Genomic DNA, 25,264 nt, shown 5'->3' with positions numbered 1-25,264 from the left:
CGAAGCTGCATTGCATCAAGCGTATGTCAAAGACATTTGTGAATGAAATGCTTATACTGTAGTTGGGGACTCTGCAATTGGAAACTCGGTCTGTGATTGGATTGCCCTCCAGAGATGTGCTCTGGTCAGGCGGCGGTGGTGCTGGTGAAAGGGCAGTCCTGTTTCTAAGTGTGTGCCTGTGAAGTGTTCACCAGCTCCTGGCAGCCGTGTCCTTGGTGGTTCTGGGTGTGACATGTGATTACATGAACTTTTCTGCTTGTAAATTTTAGCTTTCCTTAAAAGTGAGCAATATATGTCTTCATTTTCAGGAAAATGAACTATCATAGTAAATTATTGTCTCTTCTTTTCCAGGAGTCTCCTAACCACAGAACCTCTTAGAACTGGCAAAAACAACGTTGTTTCCAGAACGCCCTCCTTAAGGTACATGTAATTTGGTTTTATAATTCCAGGCCTGCTTGTAACTAGTGATTAACTGGTGATTCTTGTGAATTCTCTCTTGTGTAGAAGTGATTTTTGCTTTTTTAAAAATTAAAATAAGCTGGGCTTGGTGGTGCATGTCTTTATTCCCAGCACCTGGAAGGCTGAAATTAGGGGTTCACTATGGATTTAAGGCCAGCCTGTAGCTACAAGAGTGAGTTCCAGGTCATTCTAGGCTAGAGTGAGACCCTGCCTCAAAGGAGACAAACATCAAAAAAAGTCCCCCCAAAATTTAAAAACTATTAGCCGGGTGTGGTGGCACATACTTTTAATCCCAGCACTGGGAGGCAGAGGTAGGTGGTGGATTGCTGTGAGTTCAAAGCCAGTCTGAGACTACATAGTGAATAGAGCAAGACCCTACCTGGAAAAACCAAAAAACCAAAACAACAACAACAACAACAACAACAACAAAAAACCTCTTAATTTTTTTTTTTTGTTGTTGTTGTTTTTTCAAGGTAGGGTCTCACTCTAGCCCAGGCTGACCTGGAATTCACTATGGAGTCTCAGGGTGGCCTTGAACTCACGGCAATCCTCCTACCTCTGCCTCCCGAGTGCTGGGATTAAAGGTGTGTGCCACCACACCCGGCCATAAAAACACCTCTTACAATTTACATAACCCCTTCCTGTTGTCCTCCTCTGTCCCTCTTTCCTGTTACCCTCCACTGAACCCTACTTCTTTTACTCATCCATTTTTTTTTTTTAAGAAAACACTTCTGAAGCCTTTCAGTCATCCATCTTTGTCTTTTTTTAAAACTTTATTTTTTAGGGAGAGAGAGAGAGAGAAGCAGAGAGAGGGAGAGAGAATGGATGTGCCAGGGCCTCCAGTCACTGCAGACGAATTCCATACGCATGCGCCCCCTTGTGCTTCTGGCTTACTTGGGTCCTTGGGAATCAAACTGAGGTCCTTTGTCTTTGCAGGCAAATACCGTAACTGCTAAGCCATCTCTCCAGCCCCTCTTTTGGTTCTTTTGAGGTAGGTTCTCACTCTAGCCCACTCTAGACCTGGCATTCACTCTGTGGTCCCAGGTTGGCCTTGAACTCACAGTCTCCTGAGTGCTGGGATTAAAGGCATAAACCATCTTAATGTCTTAAAATTTTTTCTTACTGTAATATTAGAAAAAAAAGTTTTGCATATCTTAAATTTCTCTTACTGTTAATACGTTTATTTGTAAGCGGGGGTGGGGGAGGAATGGGTATGTCAGGGTCTCTTGCCACTGCCTGCACCACTTAAAAAATATTTTATTTATTTAGAGAATGGGCACATCAGGGCCTCTAGCCACTGCAGACGAACTCCAGATGCATGTGCCACCTTGTGTACCTGGCTTACATGGGTACTGGGGGATTGAACCTGGGTCCTTAGGCTTGGCAGGCAAACACCTTAACCACTAAGCCATCTCTCCAGCCCACACTACTTTTGGATCTGGCTTTATGTTGGTGGTAGAGATTGAACCCAGGCTGTTAGGCTTTGCCAGCAAGCACCTTTAACCGTGAAGTCACTTCTCCAGTCCCTATTTATTTATTTTATTTAGCCTTTTCTTTTTACTTTATTTTATTTGCTTATTTATTTGAGAGCGACAGACAGAAAGAGAAAGAGGCAGATAGATAGATAGAGAATGGGCACCCCAGGGCCTCTAGCCACTGCAAAGGACCTCCAGACGTATGCGCCCCTTGTGCATCTGGCTAATGTGGGTCCTGGGGAATCGAGCCTCAAACCGGGGTCCTTAGGCTTCACAGGCAAGCGCTTAACCGCTAAGTCATCTCTTCAGCCCTTATTTAGCCTTTTCAAGGTAGGGTCTCAGTCTAGTCCAGGGTGACATGAAACTCATGGTGATGTTCTTATCTGCCCTCCAAAGTGTTGGGACTAAAGAGTGTGCCAGCATACCTGGCTACTCTTCATTAAATTAGGCAGTAAATGCAAGGTACATGTGGGAGAACATGTAAAACCCAGGTCTAGCTCTGCCAAGTAGTTTACATGTGCCCTGTGCAGCCGGGAAACTGGCTGCTGAAGCATCACTGTCATTAAGCAGGTGTCAGTGAGGTCCTGCTCACAGAAGCTGTCCACATCGTTGAGGCTGAGCTTTGGTCTTGCTTGTGGAACTCACGGTATTGTTTTCTGTCCGAGAGGAGATAGGCTTGTCATGGAGCTGTGCCCCCTGGCAGCCTGTGGTCAGTCCAGACCGAGTTGTCTGTGTGCTTGGGATTTTCCTTGCCTTTCCTCGCCAGTAGCTGGGCCAGTATTAGTGAACAGAGGAGCCTGCTTTCGGGGAGGGAGCACGCTAAAGCAGAAGGAAACTGAGGGAGTGGTTCGTGTCCATCATGCTGGGTTTGCCTGATGCTTGCTTTTCAAAGCTCGCGTTACCAGGCCTCAGGATTCCTCAGTGTGTTAGCTTTCCAGTGTTGCAAGTGAGAGAGGCTTTGTGAAATAGTCCATCAAGTGCTTTGGGGCAACCGAGGTACAGGGCCATGGATTGCCAAGAGTTAGATGAAAACTCAGATGTCTGCCCTGCCATCTTCCCCAGCTGCTGTTGAGCAGTGAGGCTGGTTCCTGGGATGCTGACTTCATACTGCTGTTTTGCATGGAGACAAGTCAGCAGTAGGATGGAACATGGTTAGACTAGTTTTGTTTTGTTCCGTCCCTTCCCCTCCCCTCCCCTCCCCTCCCCTCCCCTCCCCTCCCCTCCCCTCCCCCTCCCCTCCCCTCCCCTCCCCTCCCCTCCCCTCCCCTCCCCTCCCCTCCCTTCCCCTCCCCTCCCTTCCCCTCCCCTCCCCTCCCCTCTCCCCTCCCCTCCCCTCCCCTCCCCTCCCCTCCCCTCCCCCCTTCCTTCTTTTTTTTTGAGGTAGTTTCTCACTCTAGTTCAGGCTGACCTGGAATTCACTCTGTAGTCATAGGCTAGCCTCAAACTCACAGTGATCCTCCTCCTACTTCTGCCTTTCCAGTGCTAGGATTAAAGGCCTGCACCACCATGGCTTCCTGTGTTTTTATAAGTATAGACTTAACAACCATATTTATATGTTTAGCCCATTGTGGTGGTGCAGGCCTTTAATCTCAGTACTTGGGAGACATAGGAAGGACGTTCACTGAATTCGAGCTAAGTCTGGGACTACAGAGTGACTTCCAGGTTTTTCTGGGCTAGAAAGAGTGAGACCCTACCTTGGGGGGGGAAAAAACACCCCAAATTCTGTCCATCTGTGTGTGTGTGTTGTATGTATATATGTTTTAAATTTAGTTTTTTGTTTGTTTGTTTGGTTTTCAAGGTAGAGTCTCACTCTGGCCCAGGCTGACATGGAATTAACTATGTAGTCTCAGGGTGGCTTCAAACTCATGATGATCCTCCTACCGCTGCCTCCCAAGTGCGGGGATTAAAGGCGTGTGCCACTACACCCAGCTTTTTTTCTTTTCTCTTTCCCTTTCTCTCTCTTTCTTTCTTTCAATATATTTATTTCAGAGAGAGAGAGAGAGAATGGGCATACCAGGGCCTCTAGCCACTGCAAATGAACTCCAGATGCATGTGCCACCTTGTGCATCTGGCTTATGTGGGAACCTGCAGAGTCAAACTGGGTTCCTTTGGCTTTGCAGGCAAATGCCTTAACTGCTAAGCCATTTTCTCCAGTCCTTTCTTTTCTTTTTTAAAAAAGTATTGGTTTAAACAGACCACCCAACAGCTATATTTGTGTGGAGAGAAAATCCTCCCTTGCTCACCTGGCATTGGGCCAGGTGTGGGACAGGGGCCACATTGTTGCTTGTGCTGGGTGTAGAACAGTTTTTTAATTTAGTTTATTTTTTTATTGATAACTTCCATAATTGTAGACAATAACCCATGGTAATTCCCACTTTATCCTCTGAAACTCCACTCCGTCATATCTGCTCCCCCTCTTAATCAGTCTCTTTTTTGTTTTGTTTTGATGTCATGATCTTTTCCTGGCCAAATTTAAGGTTTGTAGTGTCCACTGTTGAGTATGTCCACTGGTGATTTCTCTCTATCCCATTGAGCTGCATGCAGTGTGGCTTTTTCCAGCTTTCTGTCAGCTGGTCTACATGGAGGCTTTCAGCTCACCCCCAGTTTGCTTTCTCAGTGGCCTTGCAGCCCAAGTATGTGGAGTCTTCAGCAATAGGGTCTTACCATCTGTTCCTGGTGGGAAACCAGGGGCCTTGGCATTAGCCTGTAATGTTTTGTGGGCATCAGGGACCTCCTTGGCCAATCATCCCTGACACTGAAAATTTTATAGTAATAATCCATGGCTCCTGGGTGTTCCATTGTCCAAAAACGTAGGTTTCTATATGACTTGTTTATATCCTCTTAGATTTTGATTAGCCCTCCTTGTGCCTTTCCTTTACTCAATCCCTTCCCCTGTCCTCACTTAGGCCTTTTCACCCCCATTAATCTGTTCTTCTACTTACATATGCACAATACCATCCTATTAAGTCCCCCCTCCCTTTCTATTCCCTTTGTATCCCCTTTCTAGCTTACTGGCCTCTGCTACAGAGTTTTATTTCTGCTCATATAGAAGCCCAATCATTTGTAGTTATGATCTACATTTGAGAGAACATGTGACATTTGGCTTTCTGGGCCTGGGTTACCTCACTAAGTATAATCCTTTCTAGATCCATCCATTTTCTTGCAAATTTCATAATTAAATTTTTCTTGACCACTGAGTAGAACTCCATTGTGTAAACATGCCACATCTTCATTATCCACTCATCAGTTGAGGGACATCTAGGCTAGTTCCATTTCCCAGTATTGTGAATAGAGTGGCAATACACATGGTTGAACAAGTATCTCTAAGGTAGTTAGACGAGTTCGTGGGATATATGCCTAGGAGTGCTATAGCTAGGTCATATGACAGAACTATTTTTAGCTGTCTCAGGGACCTCCACACTGATTTTCACAATGGTTGGACCAGGTTACATTCCCACCAACAGTGTAGAAGGGTTCCTCTTTCTCTGCATCCTCGCCAGCATTTATGGTCATTTGTTTTCATGATGGTAGCCAATCTGACAGGAGTGAGAGGGAATCTCAACATAGTTTTAATTTGCATTTCCCTGATGGCTAGAGGTGTAGAACATTTTTTAGATGTTTACATGCCATCTGTATTTCTCCTTTTGAGAAAACTATTTGGTTCCATAGCCTATTTTTAAAAATTGGGTTGTTTGGTTTCTTATTGTTTATTTATTTTAATTTTATTTTTTTGGTTTTCTGAGGTAGGGCTTCACTCTAGCTCAGGCTGACCTGGAATTCACTATGGAGTCTCAGGGTGGCCTTGAATTCATGGCGATCCTCCTACTTCTGCCTCCTGACACTGTGAATAGAGCAAAGAGGCAACCTACAGAATGGGAGAAAATCTTTGCCAACTATACATCTGCCAGAGGATTAATATCTAGGATATACAGAGAACTCAAAGTCTTACTTAAGTAATTGTGTGTAATAGTAAGATTTTACAATCTTCCTTGGGTAGTTGTGTGTACTGATAAGCTCTTACAGTCTTAACTGTAGTTGTGTACTGGTAAGATCTGACAGTCTTGACTTGAGCGCCCGTGTGTGGTGGTAAGATCTGACAGTCTGACTTGAGCACTGTGTGTACTGGTAAGATCTGACAGTCTGACTTGAGTGCCCGTGTGTGGTGGTAAGATCTGACAGTCTGACTTGAGTGCCCGTGTGTGGTGGTAAGATCTGACAGTCGGACTTGAAACCCTGCAAGAGTATCCCTGCTGCACATTGTTCTTTGAGGCACTCACTTGTGGCAGGACCTGCCTCCTTTGAATTCAGTCCCGCAGATGGGTGCCTGTGCTATAGTCATGCTGGTTTGCTGCTGAGTAAGGAACACAGCGGTTGTGGCTGGTCTGCTTGTAACGTATTACCTATTGAAGAAGGTCCTTGTACAGTTTCCATACTATGAAAAGGACTTGATACTTGTGAAGTAATAGTTGCCACGCAGCAAGACCCTCCTGTAACCCCCACTCCCCAAGGTAGGGTCTCACTATAGCCCAGGCTGACTTGTGGCATTCACTCTGTAGTCCAGGCTGGCCCTGAACTCACAGTGATCCTACTTCTGCCTTCCAAGTGTTGGGAATCAAGGCATGCACCACCGCACCAGGCTTAAGGCTGTCTTTTTTTTTCCTTTTTCTTTCTTATTTTTAGAGACAGATCTCGCTGTGTAGTCCAAGCTAGCCTCAAACTGGCCAGTCTTCCGGTCTAGACATCCTGAGTACAGAGATTATAGATGTACACCTCCATGTCCAATGAAACTTACTTCTGTGAAATTTTTGCTTATGTTATTGTACCTTGAGAGGTTTGCAGTTAAGTAACGTGTGTACCTGTGTATGTGTGTGTGTTCATGTGTGAGTTTGTGCCATGCAGTAGGTGTGGAGGTCCTAGCCTTCCACCTGCTTTGAGGCAGGGTTTCTTGTTCACCACCGCCTTTGCCAGGCTGGCGGGACCGCCCCTGCCGTGTGTTTACGGAGGATAGGGGCTTGTCCTGTCTCTGCCTCCCTCATAGGTGTGGTTGGGATTACAACACCTTCCACAGGTTCGCATGTAGGTGCTGCTTCCAGCCTTGGGTACTCAGACCTGGCAGCAAAGTGCTCATCCCCTGCGCTCGCCACTACCCAGCCCAGGGATTAATCTTTGGAGAGCAGCACTTACAACTCTCACTCTCAGCCCTTCTCTGTGTTGTGCAACCAAGCAGATTGATCTCCAGAGGGAATCCCTCAAGAATTTTCAAGGACCAGTTAGAAAAAAAGACTGCAGTTTGTACTTAAGGATTTAATCTTCAGGACAGAGTTCTGTTGAGCAAAATTGAAAATCTATTCGGTAGCAGTAGCTCCAAATCTCATGGTCGCCATAAGGCTGCTCTGAATGGATAAATATCAACCTGAAGCTTGGCGTGGTGGCGCACACCTTTAATCTCAGCACGCGGGAGGCAGAGGTAAGAGGATCACCATGAGTTCAAGGCCACCCTGAGACTACATAGTGAATTCCAGGTCAGCCTGGGCTAGAGTGAGAACCTACCTCAAAAAAACCAAATGCAAAAAAAAACACAAACAAGGCTGGAGAGGTGGCTTAGCAGTTAAGCGCTTGCCTGTGAAGCCTAAGGACCCTGGTTCGAGGCTCAATTCCCCAGGACCCACGTTATCCAGATGCACAAGGGCGCACGCGTCTGGAGTTCGTTTGCAGCGGCTGGTGGCCCTGGCCCGCCCATTCTCTCTCTCTCTGTCCCTCTTACTCTCTCTCTGCCTCTTTCTCTCTGTCTGTTGCTCTCAAGTAAATAAATAAAAAATATAAAATATAAAAAAAAAACACAAACAAACAACAACAACAAAACCCAAAAGGAAGACCAATCTGAATTACCTGAGGAGACAGCGTATTCTCCTCATGCACAGCTGTGGTCTCTGTACTGGTGTCCCTCTCCTACCCACTGGAGACAACACATTTCCCACCTCCACAGGCATGACAGAAGGAATGTCCCTGAGCATGGGCAGACGCACTTAGGGGAACAGGTTCTCCTCCCGAGAACCCCTGCTTGTAAGAGTTCCAGAGTCGCCCTCCCCTCCTCCCAGCAGACATGCTCAGAACCATCAGTATCCCCGGGCTGAGAAGAGAGCCTGCCATCTCCTCGAGTCCCGCCTCAGCCAGTCACTCCAGGCCCCTCTTTCACTGTGTGGTTACCCACCTCCTCCCCCCTTCACCCTTACAAGTCCCCTCCCTTCTTTAAAGTTCGGGAGCTCCCTTCTCTGATCATTTTGGAACCTGCCAGTTCCTCTTGATGTTAAATAAAAGTCTTGAGCCCAAGAAACAGTTTGTCTTGAGTTTCTCCTCTGTCTTGAACCCCAAACCTGACAGTTTTACATTCCTCTTTTAATATAAAAAATTTAACAACTAATTTATTTATTTGAGAGAGAGACAGAGACAGATAAAATGTGTGCACCAGGGCCTCTAGCCACTGCATATGAATTCCAGACAAATGTTCCATCTTGTGCATCTGGCTTTTATGTGGGTACTGAGGAATTAAACCTGGGTATTTCGGCTTTGCAGTCAAGTGCTTTAACTTCCAAGCCATTTCTCTAGGCTTATGTTCTTTTTTCCTGGTTTAAATATGACATGTTAAACGAGCAAGTGATTGTTAACTGTCAAATGGGGCATGATGGCTCACGCCTATGTTCCTAGCTTTGAAGCTGGGGTACAAGAATCCCCATATGTTCAAGGCCAGCCTGTGCTACAGAAAGAGCTCCAGGTCAGCCTGGGCTAGTTCCAGGTCACCCTGCTTTGAAAAACAAGCCAAAAAAAAAAAAAAATTTAACTGGCAAATGAGTGCTGCTTGGTGAATTCAGGGATGGTATCTAGAGCCTTGTGCATGTTTCTCCACTGATCTACACCCACAGTCCCCAGCTTGATGAATTGTAGAATTGCTTCTGTGGGAAATTGGAAGCTTAGCTCTAAATTGGAGAGTGTATACATTTTCTTTTTCTGTTTTTTCCTCAGACTGACTTGGAAATTACTCTCTAGCCTCAGCCTGGCCTTCAGCCATGACCGTCCTCCTTACCTCTGTCTCCCAAGTGTTGAGATTAAAGGTGTGAGCCACCCTGCTTGGCTAAACAACAACAATAATAATAATCTTAATTTTTTTTCAAGGTAGGGTCTCACTCTAGCCCAGGCTGACATGGAATTTACCATGTAGTCTCAGGGTGGCGATCCTCCTACCTCTGCCTCCCAAGTGCTGAGATTAAAGGCATGCACCACTACGTCCGGTTTTTAAAAGTATTTTTATTTATTTATTTGCAAGCAGAGAGAGTTGAGAGACAGAATGGAAGTTCCATGGCCTCTGTAGCCACTGCAAATGGATTCCAGATACATGTGCCCCTTTGTGCATCGGGCTTACGTGGGTCTTGGAGAATCCAACCAGGATCCTTTGGCTTTGCACACAGCACCTTAACCACTAAGCCGTCTTTTCAGCCCCCGTCCTTTTTTAAATTTTCAGTTCCCAGCTACTTATTTAAGCAGTTGTTAGAGTGAGGTATGCTTTGAGGTGCACTTGAATCTGACACTTGGGGAGGCTTACTGAAAGCCCGTTTGTCAACATCTAGCAAGCACATGGATTTATCACAGTAGCTGGAAATGCTGGCAGTGGGCTGCTTTAGATAGCAGTAGCCAAAAAGGATCCCTTTGGGCCCCACCCTTTCTAAATTTAGGTGTCCATTGGGCTCAGCCAGGCCAAGTGGGGTGGCGGCGGCTGCTGCTGGTTGGTGGTGCGAGATTAGGAACACACTCGTTTTTGCTGTAGCTAGCAGTGATATGAAGACCAAGTCTAGGAAGAGTGGGAAAGGTAGAGTGAGCGAGCGAGCGAGGGAAAAAGAGAATTGTTTTTCATCTGTTAGCTGAAAGGTAAAAACAAAACAAGGGAATCACTGACTTCTGAACCGTTCCGGGCTTGTTTCCACGCTGGTAACTGAGCTGCTAAGACCATTTTCTCTAATTTGGATGGGCTGCCTCTGTTATTTGGTTCCAGTCCCAAAGTAAACAAGAAGCAACTGCCTTATGGGGAATTTGGGTGAGTGAGGTCCCTTTGTCCTCCGCCAGCACCAGCCAGAGGTACACTGCTGCCACTTTGGGGGTTTGCAGGCCCCACCAGGAGAGAATGTGTCAGGACTCCACAAGTAACTTGCTCGAACTAGACATTCATTTTTTGGTAGGGGGCTGTCATTAAAAAGTCATTTTGGGACTTGTTAAAAAGTTGAAGTAACAAACGGCTGCTGTGCAGTGGAACTGCTAATGAGCCGTATATGCAGGAATCTTCTTTGGTTGACTGTTTCCTGAGAGACCTGTCACTTCTAGGGTTTTTTTTTTTTTTGCTGCAGGTTTAAAAAAAATACTTCTTTCTTCTTTTGGAGGAAGGGTCTCATTCTAGCTAGCCCAGGCTAACTTGGAACTCACTCAGTAGCCCAGGCTGACCTTGCATTCACTGAGATTCTCTTTCCTGAGCCTCCCTAGTGTTGGGGATTCAAGTGTGCACCACCATGCCCAGTCCCGCCAACCTCTTAGTCAAACAGATACATACATCATTTATCCTCTTAAGGGAAAAGAACCAACAAACGCTCAAGCCTGAGCCCGTGACAGCAGTGTTTACAGTGATCTTCTAAGAGTGTCACCCAGTGTGCTTTCAGTTTCTCCTAAACTTGAGACTAGAGACCTTTCCCGTGTCCCTGTATACTGTGGAACACCCCTCTGTAATTTAAAAATTGCCTTTTAGGGCTGGAGAGATGGTTTAGTGGTTAAGCGCTTGCTTGTGAAGCCTAAGGATCCCGGTTTGAGGCTCAATTCCCCAGGACCCACGTTAGCCAGATGCACAAGGGGGCGCACGCGTCTGGAGTTCGTTTGCAGTGGCTGGAAGCCCTGGCACGCCCATTCTTTTTCTCGCTGCCTCTTTCTCTCTCTCTGTCTGTTGCTTTCAAATAAATAAATAAAATAAAATAAAAAATAAAAAAAAAATAAAAATTGCCTTTTAAATAACGTAAACCAGCTTTACAGTTGCTAATAGTATTAGATGTTAGAATAGACACTGCTGATTCTCTTTGTAAAATGAGCATGCTTAACATGGTTTATTGTAAGTCAGTCTACAATCCCCATAGGAACCTCAAATGGCCAGGACACTTACTGTATGTGAAAGAGAAACATTTCTAATGAATTGGCATAGCTACATGCTAAATGAAATGAGTCTCATACATAGAATAAATAATACCAATTTTGCCTAAATACTGGCAGTTAGATTTCTCCTCTGTAATTTTTCTTTCTATTTTCTTTCCCTTTATATTTTAAAAAATAGTTTTGTTGCTGGGTGTGGTGGCACATACTTTTAATCCTAGCACTCAGGAGGATCTCTGTGAGTTCAAGGCTAACCTGAGATTACATAGTAAATTCCAGGTCAGCCAGGGCTAGAGTATGACACCACCTCTTTTCTTTTTTTGAGGGGTGGGGGAGTATGGGTGTGTCAGGGCTTCTTGCTGCTGCAGATGAACTCCAGATGCATGCGTCACTTTGTGCATGTGGCTTTGTGTGGGTGTTGGGGAGTTGAACTTGGGCTGGCAGATTTTGTAAGCAAGTGCCTTTAACTGCTGAGCCATCTCCTCAGCTCTCTCTTTAGTTGTAAGTTTTATGTATTTGCACACACGTGTGTGTGTGTGTATGTGTGTGTGTACACAGACCAGGGTGTCTTGCTGCTGCAAACGAATGTCCAGATTGCCCATTTGGCTTTAGGTGTGTGGCTGGAGAATTTAACCCTGGCTGGCAGGCTTTGCCAGGAGCATCTTTAACCACGGAGCCATCTCCCCAGCCTCCTGCACTACTTTTAGGTAGAACTTTAGCCTTCACAGGACTGACATCACCTGCAGTTGTCCACTTTGGTTGAAAGTAACCATGCCACAGGTGAAGGACAAGTCTGGATCCCATCTGCTGTTCTCAGAGTCGATACCAGACAGGAACCAGTCTTCCCCACAGCCCCGGCCACTCTCCCTTCTCCTGCCCTCTGACTCTGCAGCTAGACTTGGTCAGAGCTCTGTTTCCTCTGCCTCTTACAGCTTCTGGTGCAGCCTCCGAGAAGTTGTAGCCCACCTGCCTCCTGTTTTCCAAGTTTTCTTAGCCTGCTTGACGATCTGACAAGTAGGTTGCAAAACTAAGCCCTGAGGAAAGCCTTGCCAGCTATGCTTCTGTGTCCCAGATGAGAGCCCTGGTTGAGTGTGAGGTGGACAGAGTCCTCCCTTGACAGACCATCTGGAAGTATGAGAAAGAATTGGCCACTGCTCTACTCAGGTACAAAGTGATGCTGAACAGAAAGAAAGGAGCAGGAAATACCACTTTGGATAGTTACTGTTCTGCTTTTAAACTACTCCCACAATTCCTCAGACCACCTCGCTGGACTGGCCTCCTTGATTTGCTGTCTTGATACATAGTGAATTCCAGGTTAAGCCTGGCTAGAGTGAGACCCTACCTTGAAAAACCAAAAAGAGGGGGCTGGCTTAGTGGTTAAGGCACTTGCCTTCAAAGCCTAAGGACCCAGGTTTGATTCTCCAGGTCCCATGTAAGCCACATGCACCAGGTGGTACATGCATCTGGAGGTTGTTTGCAGTTACTAGAGGCCCTGGTGTGCCCATTCTCTCTCTCTCTCTCCCCTTTCTCTGTCTCTAATTAAAAAAAAAAAAAAGGAATTTATTGCCTTCTTTTTCTTTTTTGGAGGTAGGGTCTTGCTTTAGCCAGTCTGACCTGGAATTCACTATGTAGTCCCAGGGTGGCCTTGAACTCATGGCAATCCTCCTACCTCTGCCTCCCAAATCCCTTCTTTCAACTATCCCTGGTTTGCTCCCTACCCCCTTTGCCTGTTTTGCAGGTTTTGTGTAGGTAGTGCCAGCTACTGTGAGGTTTTGAATGCCAGGGCCACTCTGGAAGACAGCATTACAAAGCACTCCTCCCCTTCCTTTGGCCATTCCTGGCTTTCCTCTCTTATATCTTCCTACCAAATCTTCCACAGTGGTCCCTGATCCCTGGAGAGTGTGATAGAGATGTCTCCATACTGACTGTCTTAGCACTTCAAGTTTTGAGTCTCCCTAATGGGCACCATCATTTGAAAAGAGAAGCTTCTCTAGCCATAAATGAGAGTAGCATTAATATATGAGCAGAAACGTAAGTATTTAGAGGGCAGTTTGGTGGGCATGCTATATCCATTTAGCCAGATAATAGTAGTAGTTTCCCCCTAAGGCTTGTGACGTCCTCAGCCTCAGCCACAGCCACAGACACACACACACACACACACAATTATTTTTTGTTGTTGTTTTTGAGGTAGGATCTCACTCTAGCTTGGGCTGACCTGGAATTCACTCTGTATTCTCAGGGTGGCCTCAAACTCATAGTGATCTTCCTACCTCTATCCCTTGAGTGCTGGGATTAAAGGTGTGCACCATCACACCCAGCTGTTTTGTTTTGTTTTGAGACAGGACCTCAATTGGCCTTGAACTTGTTGAGGATAACCTTGAATTTGCGATCTTCCTGCCTCCAGTCTCTCTAGTGATGGATTATAGGCTTGGGCTACACACTAGTTTGTTATTCTGGGGATTGAACTCAGGTTTTTTTTTTTTTTTTAATTTTTTATTTATTTATTTGAGACCGACAGACACAGAGAGAAAGACAGATAGAGGGAGAGAGAGAGAATGGGTGCGCCAGGGCTTCCAGCTTCTGCAAATGAACTCCAGACGCGTGTGCCCCCTTGTGCATCTGGCTAACGTGGGACCTGGGGAACCGAGCCTTGAACCGGGGTCCTTAGGCTTCACAGGCAAGCGCTTAACCGCTAAGCCATCTCTCCAGCCCAGGTTTTTTTTTTTTTTTTTAATATATTTTATTTATTTATTTGAGAGAGAGGGAGGGAGGGAGGGAGGGAGGGGCAGATAGAAATAGAGAATGGGCATGTCAGGGCCTCTAGCCACTGCAAACAAATTACAGGTGCATGTGCCACCTTCTGCATTTGGCTTATGTGGGTCCTGGAGAATTGAACCTGGGCCCTTAGGCTTCGCAGGCAAGTGCCTTCGCTCCCACGCTTTGTCTCCAGCACCCCCCCCCCCTTTTTTTAAGGTAGGGTCTCACTGTGGCCCAGGCTGACCTGGAATTCATGATGTCCTTGAACTCCACACGATCCTCCTACCTCAGCCTCCCAAGTATTAGGACTAAAGGTACCTGGCTTGAACTCAGGGTTTTGTGCATGCTAAAGAGACTCATTGCGTCCTCTCTAGGCATATGTTCCCAGCATGCTTTGCAGTTTTGCGTCACTGCTATGGAAGTCGTTTGCCTTTGTTTGCTCTCTCTGGCTTTCTGCCCCCTGGGAGAGTAGTAGCTGTGTGTGCTACTGGTGGTTTCAGGGGCCTTCCATCATGTCTCAGCTCCTTCCAGGGAGCCAGCCACGTTTGGCTCGTGAGTGCGTGAGCTCACCAAGGCCTGTGTGGTCCAAGCTTCGCTGAGCAAGGCTCTGCTCACTGCAGTGCACACCGTTGCCCCGCCTGTCTTTCCTGGTGGCTGTGAGTGCGCGCGGGCTAATTTCTGGTTCCTGTACTGCAGAAAGTGCTTTCAGACAGCCAGGACCAAGAGAGAGAAGGAACAGCTGTCAAAGAGTTGCTTCCTTTTTCCATCCTTGCAGAGAGGGTCCGAGAAAATGTGCTTCTCTTGGAGCATGTAGCTTTCAAAACTACAAGTAATGTCAGATTGCTCAGGATTTGGAATGGAGCGATGCCACGCGCTGCGAGGGGCCTTCCACGAGTGCTGGCGGCCTAGGCCTCCTGCTCTGCCTGCTCTGGCTCTTCCCGCTCACTTGCACACTGAATGGGCACGGAGAGGAGACTGAGGTCGGTGTCGCAACTTGTGTCGCCACTTGTTAGCAATCTGGGTGAAAGGTTGCATGATGCAAGTTAGGTATTTGTCTCCCAGGGATGCTTAATTATTTTAAATTCCAATTATCCCTCTCATTTCTTTTATCTTAGAGAATGAAGGCTATTGCTTGAAGGTTTGCTATTTTTTTTTTTTTATTTGTAAGCAGAGAGAGAGGAGAGAGACAGAGAGAGTGGGTGTGCCAGGGCCTCCAGCTGCTGCAAATGAACTCCAGATGCATGTGCCCCCTTGTACATTTGGCTTTATGTGGGTACTGAGGAATCAGACCCAGGTTATTAGGCTTTGCAGGCAAATACCTTAACAGCTGAGCCATCTCTCTAGCCCCTAATTGTTTTTGGTGGCTGTTTTTCTTTTCTTTTTTTTTTTTAATTTATTTGAGAGTGACAGAGAGAGAAAGAGGGAGGGAGAGAGAGACAGAGAGACAGAGAGAGAGAGAGGGAGGGAGAGAATGGGCGCACCAGGGCCTCCAGCCACTGCAAATGAATTCCAGATGCATGCGCCCCCTTGTGCATCTGGCTAACGTGGGTCCTGGGGAATCGAGCCTCAAATCGGGGTCCTTAGGCTTCACAGGCAAGTGCTTAACCACTAAGCCATCTCTCCAGCCTATGGTTGTTGTTTTTCGAGGTAGGATCTCACTCTAGTTCAAGCTGACCTGGAATTTACTATATAGCCCAGGATATCATCAAATTTAGGGTGCTCTTTCTACGTCACCCTTGCCAGTGCTGGGATTTTAAAGGCATGTGCCACCACGCCCTGTATACCCATTTGTGTATGAGTGTAGACGTGTGTGTCGGGGGGGTTGCATGTAAACATATGTTTGCATGTAGCTGCAGAGTTCAATGTTGGATGTCTTCCTTGACTACTGCATACTTTATTTACTGAGCATGTCTCGAGCTCAGTTAGTCTAGCTAGCCAGCTTGCACTGAGGATCAGGGCTCAGCCTCCCTCACATTGGGTTATGGGCAGGTGCCATGCCCGCCCTACGTTTATATGGGAGCTGAGGATCTGAACTCTGGTCCTTATGCTTGCATGGCAAATCCACTGAGCCAGCTCCCCAGCCTAATGAAGACGCAATGAGTCTCTTTAGTTTTAAGAGTAAACAGTTGCTGGGCGTGATGGTGCATGCCTTCAATCCTAGCACTCAGGAGGCAGAGATAGGAGGATTGCCTTGAGTTTGAGGCCACCCTGAGACTACATAGTGAGTTCCAGATCAGCCTGGGATAGAAAAAATAGAGTAAAGTTTATGTGGGCCACCTTTACAAAGGGTTTGTCTTCCCATTGTGTGGTGAGAACCACGTTAGCTGTGTTTAGGTGTTTCCTCAGAATTGCGCTCAGCCACAGTTTCATGTCTTTGCTGTGACTCTGATTCTCTTTGCAAGTGGAAGCAAAATCCTATCATGGGAAGTGATCAAAAGAGTTTCAACTTGGGTATTGAGGTGGTTTGAATGTAAACTTCCCCCAGCCTCATTTCTGTGCTTAAACTTCCTACTTGGTCCTCAGCTGGGGAAGCTTTTGGGAGTGGAGCCTTGCTGGAGGAGGCGTTTCATGGGGTGGGCCCTAAGGCTTACTAGTCCAGCCCACTGGGTCTTCAGAGCCAGCCAGCCAGGATGAAGCTCTTTTCTTTTTCTTCTTTTTTTTTGCTTTTCCAGGTAGGGTTTCACAGTAGCCTAGGCTTTGCATGGCATTCACTATGTAGTCTCGGGGTGGCCCCATACTCATGGTGATCCTCCTTGCCTCTGCCTCCCAAGTGCTGGGATTAAAGGCATGTGCCACCATGCCCAGTTTGCCACAAGGTTTTGATTAGGTTTTCAGTTCCAGGTAGGAATCTCCTCCTGTGGAGCAGACCTCCAATCCAATCAGAAACTAGTTGGTTTTCCCCGTAACAGACATGCTGTCATTACATAGTTGGCATATTTTCCTTGGCTTTCCCCAGTGACATACATGGTGATCCTCCTACCCCTGCCTCCCAAGTTCTGGGATTAAAGGCATACACCACCATTACCAGCATCTGAGGTTTTTATTTTTTATTTTTATTTTTTATTTTTGCAGTGGCAGGAAACCCTGGCACTCCCACTCTCTCATAAATAAATAAATAAATAATAAATAAATATGGCCTGGTGTGGTGGTACACACCTTTAATCCCAGCACTTGGGAAGCAGAGGTAGGAGGATTGACTTGAGTTCGAGGCCACCCTGAGAGTTCCAGGTCAGCTTGTACTAGGGTGAGACACTACCTTGAAAAACAAACAAAAATCAAAAACAATAACAATAATAAATAGGCTTAGCGGTTAAGGAACTTACCTGCAAAGCCAAAGGACCCAGGTTTGATTGCCCAGGACCCACATAAACTAGATGCACAGGTGGTACATGCATCTGAAGTTTGTTTGCACTGGCTAGAGGCCTTGGTACACCCATTCTCTCCTGCACTCAAATAAATAAAGAAAAATAGGGCTGGAGAGATGGCTTAGCGGTTAAGCGCTTGCCTGTGAATCCTAAGGACCCCGGTTCGAGGCTCGGTTCCCCAGGTCCCACGTTAGCCAGATGCACAAGGGGGCGCACGCGTCTGGAGTTCGTTTGCAGAGGCTGGAAGCCCTGGCACGCCCATTCTCTCTCTCTTCCTCTATCTGTCTTTCTCTCTGTGTCTGTCGCTCTCAAATAAATAAATAAATTAATTAAAAAAAAATAAAAAATAACTGAGCATAGTGGCGCATGCCTTTAATCCCAGTACCGGGAGGCAGAGGAGGGAGGACCACTGTGAGTTCGAGGCCACCCAGAGAATACATACTGAATTCCAGGTCAGTCTGGGCTAGAGTGAGACCCTACCTTGAAACACCAAAAACAAAAAACAAAAAAAACAACACCAAAACCAATAGTTCTGGGGCTGGAGAGATGGCTTAGCAGTTAATGCACTCGCCTGCAAAGCCAAGGACCCAGGTTTGATTCCCCAGGACCCACGTAAGCCCGATGCACGTGGTGGCAGCACACGTGTCTAGAGTTCATGTGCAGTGGCCGGAGGCCCTGGCATGTGTGCTTTCTCTCTTTCTCTCAAATAAATAAATAGATAATATCTTTAAAGAGAAAATAAGAAACACAGTTCTGGGCTGGAGAGATGGCTTGGCAGTTAAGGTCTTGCCTGTAAAGCCTAAGGACCCAGGTTTGATTCAGGGACTGAATTTAGACCAACCAATTATACAGAATGCTGACCTGGAATTCACTATGTAGTCTCAGGGTGGCCTTGAACTCACGATGATCCTCCTACCTCTGTCTCCTGAGTGCTGGGATTAAAGGTGTGCGCCATCATGCCCAGCCATAATTAAAATTTTGAATATTTTTATTTATTTAATTTATTTATTTGACAGAGAAAGAGAGAGAATATGGGTGGGCCAGGGCCTCCAGTCACTGTAAATGAACACCAGACATGTGCACTCCCTTGTGCATCTGGCTAATGTGGGATCTGGGAAATTGAACCTGGGTTCTTTGGCTTTGCAGGCAAACGCCTTAATCACTAAGCCATCCCTCCAGCCCCATAAATAAAAAAATTTAAAAATATTTTATTTAAAGTACTGCACCATCTTGCGTATCTGGCTTTATGTGGGTACTGGCGAATAAAACTTGAGTCCTTAGGCTTTGCAGACAAGTACCTTAACTGCTAAGCCATCTTTCTAGCCCTGGAAAACTTCACTTTAAAAGCTTACAGAATCCATTTAAGCCAAGTGTTGTGGTGCATGTCTTTAGTCCCAGCACTTGAGAGGCAGAGGTAGGACTGCTGTGAGTTGAAGGCCAGTCTGGGTCTACAAAGTGAGTTCCAGGTCAGCCTGGGCTAGAGCGAGACCCCTCCTCAACCCCCCACCCCCACCCCCACCCAAAAGAAAAATCCCACTTCATTCTATATAATTGGATGATCTAAACTTAGTCCCCAAATCAAATTCATAAGGGTAGAGTTTGCCCAAAGGGTCATATGAGTTACCAACCTGTCTTCCTCACAGCAGAACTGTTTATTTTTTTAAATATTTTTTTCATTTTATTTATTTATTTATTTGAGAGTGACAGAGAGAGAGAGAAAGAGGCAGAGAGAGAGAGAGAGAGAGAGAGAGAGAGAGAGAGAGAGAGAGAGAGAATGGGCGCGCCAGGGCTTCTAGCCACTGCAAATGAACTCCAGACACGTGCGCCCCCTTGTGCATCTGGCTAACGTGAGTCCTGGGGAATTGAGCCTCGAACTGGGGTCTTTAGGCTTCACAGGTAAGCGCTTAACTGCTCAGCCATCTCTCCAGCCCAGAACTGTTTATTTTTTAAAATATTTTATTTTTAGAGAGAGAGAGAGAATTTGTGTGCCAGGCCTCAGCTACTGCAGTCAAACTCCAGATACTTGCGCCACCTAGTGGGCATGTGCAATCTTGTGCTTGCCTCACCTTTGTGCATCTGGCTTACGTGGATCTGGAGACTCAGTGGATCTGGAGACTCAAACATGGGTACTTAAGGCTTCACAGGCACTAAACCATCTGTCCAGCCCTGGAATGTTTTATTTTTATTTACTTGAGAGAGAGAGAGAGAGAGAGAGAGAGAGAGAAAGAGGCAGACAGAGAGAGTGGGCATGCCAGGGTCTGTAGCCACTGAAAACAAACTCCAGATGCATGCCATTGCTAGTGTTCTGTGCTTGAAATATATGTATATATATATTTTAAGACAGCTAGCTCAGTTAGGTAGGCCTTGAACTTACAATCTTCCTATCTCAGCTTCCCTAGTGCTGGAATTATAGGTGTGTACCACCTGGCTTGGCACAGGGGTTGCTTTTAAGTGTTGCATAATAATGGGAATCTTTCCATGCTGATTTCCTTTTCACATAGTCTGTGAAATTTTATGAACTGGGTGACTTAAGAGAAATTAGAAAGCAAATAATATATATAGTTATAAAGTTGATAATTCTGTGGTAATAGTTGGCTCTTGTAAGTGAAAATGAAACTCATTTTCCTAATTTACAGGTCTGCAGGGAAACTCAGTTAGGTGGGAATGGCCATACGGAGTTACTTCCTAGGCCTCATCTGTGTCTTCCAGACACTCTACCTGCCCCCTTCCTGTTTGTTTCTTTTTTTTGTTTGTTTAAATATTATTTATTTATTTGTTTGAGAGAGAGGGAGAGAGAAAGATGCAGGTAGAGAGAGAATGGGCACATTAGGGCCTCCAGCCACTACAAATGAACTCCAGATGCATGCTGCACCTTGTGCATCTGACTTACGTGGGTCCTGGGGGTTGAACCTGTGTCCTTGGGCTTTGTAGACAAACGCCTTACCTGCTAAGCCATCTCTCCAGCCCTTTTTGTTTCTTTTGTCTCCTTTCCTCCTCCTCTCTCTCACCGCCCCCCCTTCTTTGACAGGGTCTCATGCTTCCCAGGTTGGCCTCAATCTTTTATGTAGCCGAGGATGGTCTTGAACTTCTGATTTTCCTGCCTTCACCTCCTAAGTGCTGGGATTAAGGTGTGCACCTGCGGTGCAAGGGATTGCGCTCTGGGCCTTGTGTGCCGTGGCAAGCGCTCAGCTAACTGTATAACTGAACCCCAGCCCTCCCTCACTTCACATTTTCCCAGTCATACGTCCTCCTGAATGGTGGCTAGGGGTATTTTGTTTCCTTGGAATTCCTTCAGATTTTCAAAGTGCTTTGCATACAACTAGAACTTAATAAATGCATTGTTCTGTAAATATTGTGTTCAGATGTACTGTTAAGGATATGCCAACATTCATGTTGTCAATGACATCATCCTGGGGTTTGTTCACGGTGAGAAGCGGTGCTGTGTGGCTTTCACTGATGGGATCTCAGAGGTTGAATTGGTGCTTCCTCTGCTGGCCTGTCCACTGTATTTTGTCGTGCTGACTGTTAGTGTTGAGGGACCAGAACCGATTTTTGGATTTCCTGACCTGACACCTAGCATGAAGCTCGAGTCTGGTTCATAGAAGCACACTCCTGGTTTCCAGTGCTCATCACACGGCGCCAGGAACCCTTCCTTGTGTATTGCAGGAAGCGTGACTCCTGCCGCTGAGCTCCATGCACTGTGCGTGAGACTGGGACAAACCAATGTATAAGCCTGTTGACCCGTACTCTCGGATGCAGTCCACCTACAACTACAGCATGAGAGGAGGTGCTTATCCCCCGAGGTAAGTGTGCTTCTGGGCTCCTTAGAAAGCACAGGTGGAAATATACCTGGCCTTTTACCTGGAATAGTATCTATACACTGTGCACAGGGTAATGAGTGGGTCTTTGTGTTCAGGAGGGCTCAGCAGGTGGGATGTATGTCTTGACTGCCTGTGAACTGTGCGCTGTTGATGCTTTTGCCTCAGCACACTCCTCATGGGCAGTGGGGCAGCCTGGCGACAGTTCTTCCTTTGGGCTGCTTTGTGTCACTGAAGCTTCCAGCACCATAGTTCTCAGCCTGTGCAGGCTTCCTGGTGATTCGAAACTTTTTGACTTTTGAACCTGTGTACTTTGTACACTAGTACTTGTCCCTTAGAAATGCTGTGTGTGGCAACGTACTGCTTGCTGGCAGGAATAAGATGTTAGCAGTGAGTGATAATCACAAAGTGATGCTGTGATTTCTCCCCTTCCTTTGCTTTGGTGGGGAAGGCAGTGCCCTTTTAAAAATCCAAGCTGTTTTTTCAAGATTGAGTCTCATTCTAGCCCAGGCTGGTCTTGAATTCAGGCTGTCCTTTTACCTCAGCCTCCCAAGTGCTGGGATTAAAGGTGAAAATGTAGGCTTTGAAGTCTCAAGAAGTTAGGTTCTGCCAGGCTTGGGCTGTGGAGTTTCCAGAAATCATGGTCCTTTCTTTTCCTTTTTTTCAAAAATGTCTTATTTATTTGTCTGAAGAGAGATAGAAAATAAATATGGGGGCACTAGGGTCTCCAACCACTGCAAATGAACTCCAGAAGTATGTACTACTTAGTGCATCTGGCTTTATGTGGGTTCTGGGGAGTTGAACCCAGGTTGTTAAGCACAGGCAAGCACCTTAACCACTGAGTCGTTTCTCCATCCTTCTTTTTTAAAAATTTAAATGCTTTATTATTCAATTAATAATAAATAAATAAATAAATAAATAAAATAATAAAGTCATTTCATTTAAATGCTTTATTATGCAAGCGAGAGAGAGAGGCAGGGGAGAAGAGAATGGGCATGTCAGGGCTTCTTGCCACTGCAAACGAACTCCAGATGTATGCACCACCTTGTGCATCTGGCTTTACGTGTGTGCTTGGGAATAGAACCCGGGCTGTCAGACTTTGTAAGCAAGTGCCTTTAACCGCTGAGCCATCTCTCCAGCCTGAAATGAGGGTCCTTTCTGAAAGACATCAGCCCTGAAATTTTAGCCTCCTTTGGCTCCAAGTGCAATAAAAAGGCTTGAGAAGTTCACACACACTGCATTTGTCTTAGCCTAAGCCAGGTCCACTGTAGAGATTGTCAGTTCGGACTAGGATGAAAGTTAAACACATGTTGCTTGTAGCCATCTGGTTTTCTGGAGCATAAGCATGAACTGCTGCCCTGCGTGTGCTTGCAGTGTCCAGGGGTGGGGACCCAGCTGAAGCTCTTTGAAAACTCTGCTTGTACTGACCAGGTGTCACTTTTAGCAAGCAAGCACGGTTGAAGGGAATATTTGGAATTTACCAGAGAATGTATGGGTGACTTACCAACTTAAGACTGTAGTTTTCCTAACTCCTGTTTATTTTTAGGTACTTTTATCCATTCCCAGTTCCACCCTTACTTTACCAAGTTGAACTTTCTGTGGGAGGACAGCAGTTTAATGGGAAAGGAAAGACGAGACAAGCTGCAAAGCATGATGGTCCTGCCAGAGCCCTGAGGCCCCTGCAGAGTGAGCCCCCGCCCGAGGGGCTAGAGGTGAGCGCACTGCCCCACGGTGTCACTGCCTGCTTCCTGTTTCCTCTTTAGACCTCTCAGCAAGGAAGTTGGGTACCTACCCTCTCTTACTGTGGCCCAATTGCAGTGACATGCACATGGTGTGAGTGTGTCCGAGGAGTTGTGAAGAGCATTCATGTACGTGTTCCTCTGTGCACACGGCATGTTCACCAGAACTGCTGGTCTGTGGTGCGGAGCTGGTCTTCAGACCTGTTCTGACCAGCCACTCTGCCTGCTGTCTGCCCTGCTGAGCCATGTGCAAGCATCTCCAGGAATTGTTCTTGCTCACAGATCTGTACCCTAGTTCCAGCTCTGGCAGAGGAGGCTCATGGGCCTGAGTGCAAGATGGCGTGCTCACATGGTTGACAGTTGGCGCTGGTTGTCAGCTGTCAGCTCTGCTGGCTCTGGCCAGGGCACCTCAGCTCCTGCTTAGTGGGCCTGTGCACGGCTGCTTTTACCTCCCTCACAGCATGGTGGCAGGGCCTCAGAGTGAGCACCCTTGAAGACAGGAAACAGAGTCAGGTTCTTAGAGCTTGCACCTAGAAATACCAGCCTTGCTTCTGCCATTTTCTAGGTCAAGCAGGCTCATAGCCAAAGGAAGGAGACAGGGTGGTTTGCTTTTGGTTTTTGAGGTAGGGTCTCAGTCTAGCCCAGGCTGACCTGGAATTCACTGTGTAGACTCAGGGTGGCCTCAAACTCATGGAGATCCTATCTCTGCCTCCCGAGTGCTGGGATTAAAGGTGTGTGCCACCAAGCCCTGCTAATATTTACAAGCAGTGAGAGAGACAGACTGGGCATGCCAGGGCCTCTAGCTACTGCAAATAAACTCCAGATGCATGAGCTACTTTGTGCATCTGGCTTTGTGTGGGTCCTGGGGAATCGGACCTAGGTCCTTAGACTTTGTAGGCAAGTGCCCTAACCACTGGACCATCTCCCAGCCCTAAAAGGAGTTTTCAAGAGTTATCTGCACAGCATTCATTTTTTTGGTGTATATGTGTGTATGTGTCCACATGCATGCACATGTACATGCAGAGATCAGAGGAAAACATTTGAGTGCTGGGATTAAAGGTGTGAGCCACCACACCCAGCATACTAGGCAAGCAATCTACCAACTGAACTAAACCCTAGCCCACACTTTTTCTATTTGAGAGAGAGAGAGGAAGAATATGGATGCACAAGGACCTCCAGCCACTGCAAACAAACTCTAGATACATATGCCACCTTGTGCATCGAATTGAACTGAGGTCCTGTGGCTTCGCAGGCAAGCGTCTTAACCGCTAAGCCATCTCTCCAGCCCCCCCCCCCCCTTCTTTTTTCTTTTTTGTTGAGGTGGGGTCTCACTCTAGGTCAGGCTGACCTGGAATTCACTCTGTAGTCTCAGGGTGGCCTCGAACTCACGGCAATCTTCCTACCTCTGCCTCCCGACCAATACATTTTTAAAAATGCTGTTTTGGGGCTGGAGAGATGGCTTAGTGGTTAAGGCATTTGCCTGTGAAGCCAAAAGACCCAGGTTCAATTCTCTAGGACTCATGTAAGCCAGATGCACAAGGGGCACTTGCGTCCGGAGTTCGTTTGCAGTGGCTACAGGCCCCGATGTGCCCGTTCTCTCTCTCTGCTAATAAGTAAAAGGGTCCTGGAAACACCTGTTCCCTTGTAGTTTCAGTCACTCAGTAGGCTGAGGTAGGAGATCACTCGAGTCCAGGAGTTTGAGCCCAGCCTGGGCAGCATGGCCAGTCTGTCTGTGGAAACTACAAACTAGGCATCTTCCTGTTCCTCACTCACAAAGCAGCGGCAGGGTGCTGAGCCCAGTGCCCGGCGGAGGTGAGATGTGAGCAGGCTGGCGGGAAGTGCCCGCTGGTCTCGGGACATGGGGAGTCTCTGCCCAGGGCTCTGTCTGTTGTGAGAGTGTATTCTGGTTGTATCCATGGATTTTTAGCCAAGAGCTTTGCTTCATTTATCTTATTTTATCTTTAATTACAGTGTGTCATGGTGGTCCCATTTGGGTGGGATTACTTTGGGTGTGACTTAAGGCAGTGCATGGCCCTGCAAATCCTGCCCATCCTGTCTTTGCCTGCTAGCACTTTCAGCACAAGTTCCTGTCAAGGCCAATCCTGCCAACAGCAGTTTACAAATTCTCATGAATTTCTTTCCTTCTTTCCATGAGAGGGGGTGGGCTGAGGCAGGCACTAGGGCTGTAAGCAAACGCAGACAAATGCACCACTTTGTGACGATGGCTTTAGGCAAACACAGGAATCAGACCCAGGCAGCTAGTCTTTACAAGCAAGCACCTTCAACCCCCAGCAACCTCCCAGTCCAGGAGTTCACAAATTCTAACGAACGGCAGGCAGACCCCGGTGTGAAGACTGCAGCCCTGGCTACGTTTGGAGCCTCCTGGTGCTGTGCCAGCCATCTTGCTGTGCTGCTTATTGTCCAGTTCTGTCCGCTCACCCAAGGGGCATCCAGCCCTCTGACCCCTTCTGGCA

The 25,264-nt window shown here is 46.8% G+C and overlaps 1 protein-coding gene across 5 annotated transcripts in view; it reads left to right on the top strand.

Moving 5' to 3' along the window:
• Positions 1 to 337: 337 nt before the first annotated feature.
• The window catches only part of Stau1 (staufen double-stranded RNA binding protein 1), a 42,188-nt gene continuing 17,261 nt past the window's right edge, over positions 338 to 25,264 (top strand). For all 5 annotated transcript variants that reach the window (XM_045156671.1, XM_045156669.1, XM_045156670.1 and 2 more), the window contains exons 1-3: positions 338 to 420; positions 20,900 to 21,036; positions 22,598 to 22,763. In XM_045156671.1, coding sequence (XP_045012606.1) covers positions 20,957 to 21,036; positions 22,598 to 22,763 — 246 coding nt within the window. In that variant the 5' untranslated portion in view covers positions 338 to 420; positions 20,900 to 20,956. The remainder of the gene's footprint in view (positions 421 to 20,899; positions 21,037 to 22,597; positions 22,764 to 25,264) is intronic.

This window comes from Jaculus jaculus, chromosome 8 (genome assembly GCF_020740685.1).
Source record: "Jaculus jaculus isolate mJacJac1 chromosome 8, mJacJac1.mat.Y.cur, whole genome shotgun sequence".
Classification (NCBI taxonomy): domain Eukaryota; kingdom Metazoa; phylum Chordata; class Mammalia; order Rodentia; family Dipodidae; genus Jaculus; species Jaculus jaculus.
The sequence above is the reverse complement of the archived record's forward strand: the minus strand, read 5'-3'. Positions and strand labels throughout refer to the sequence as shown.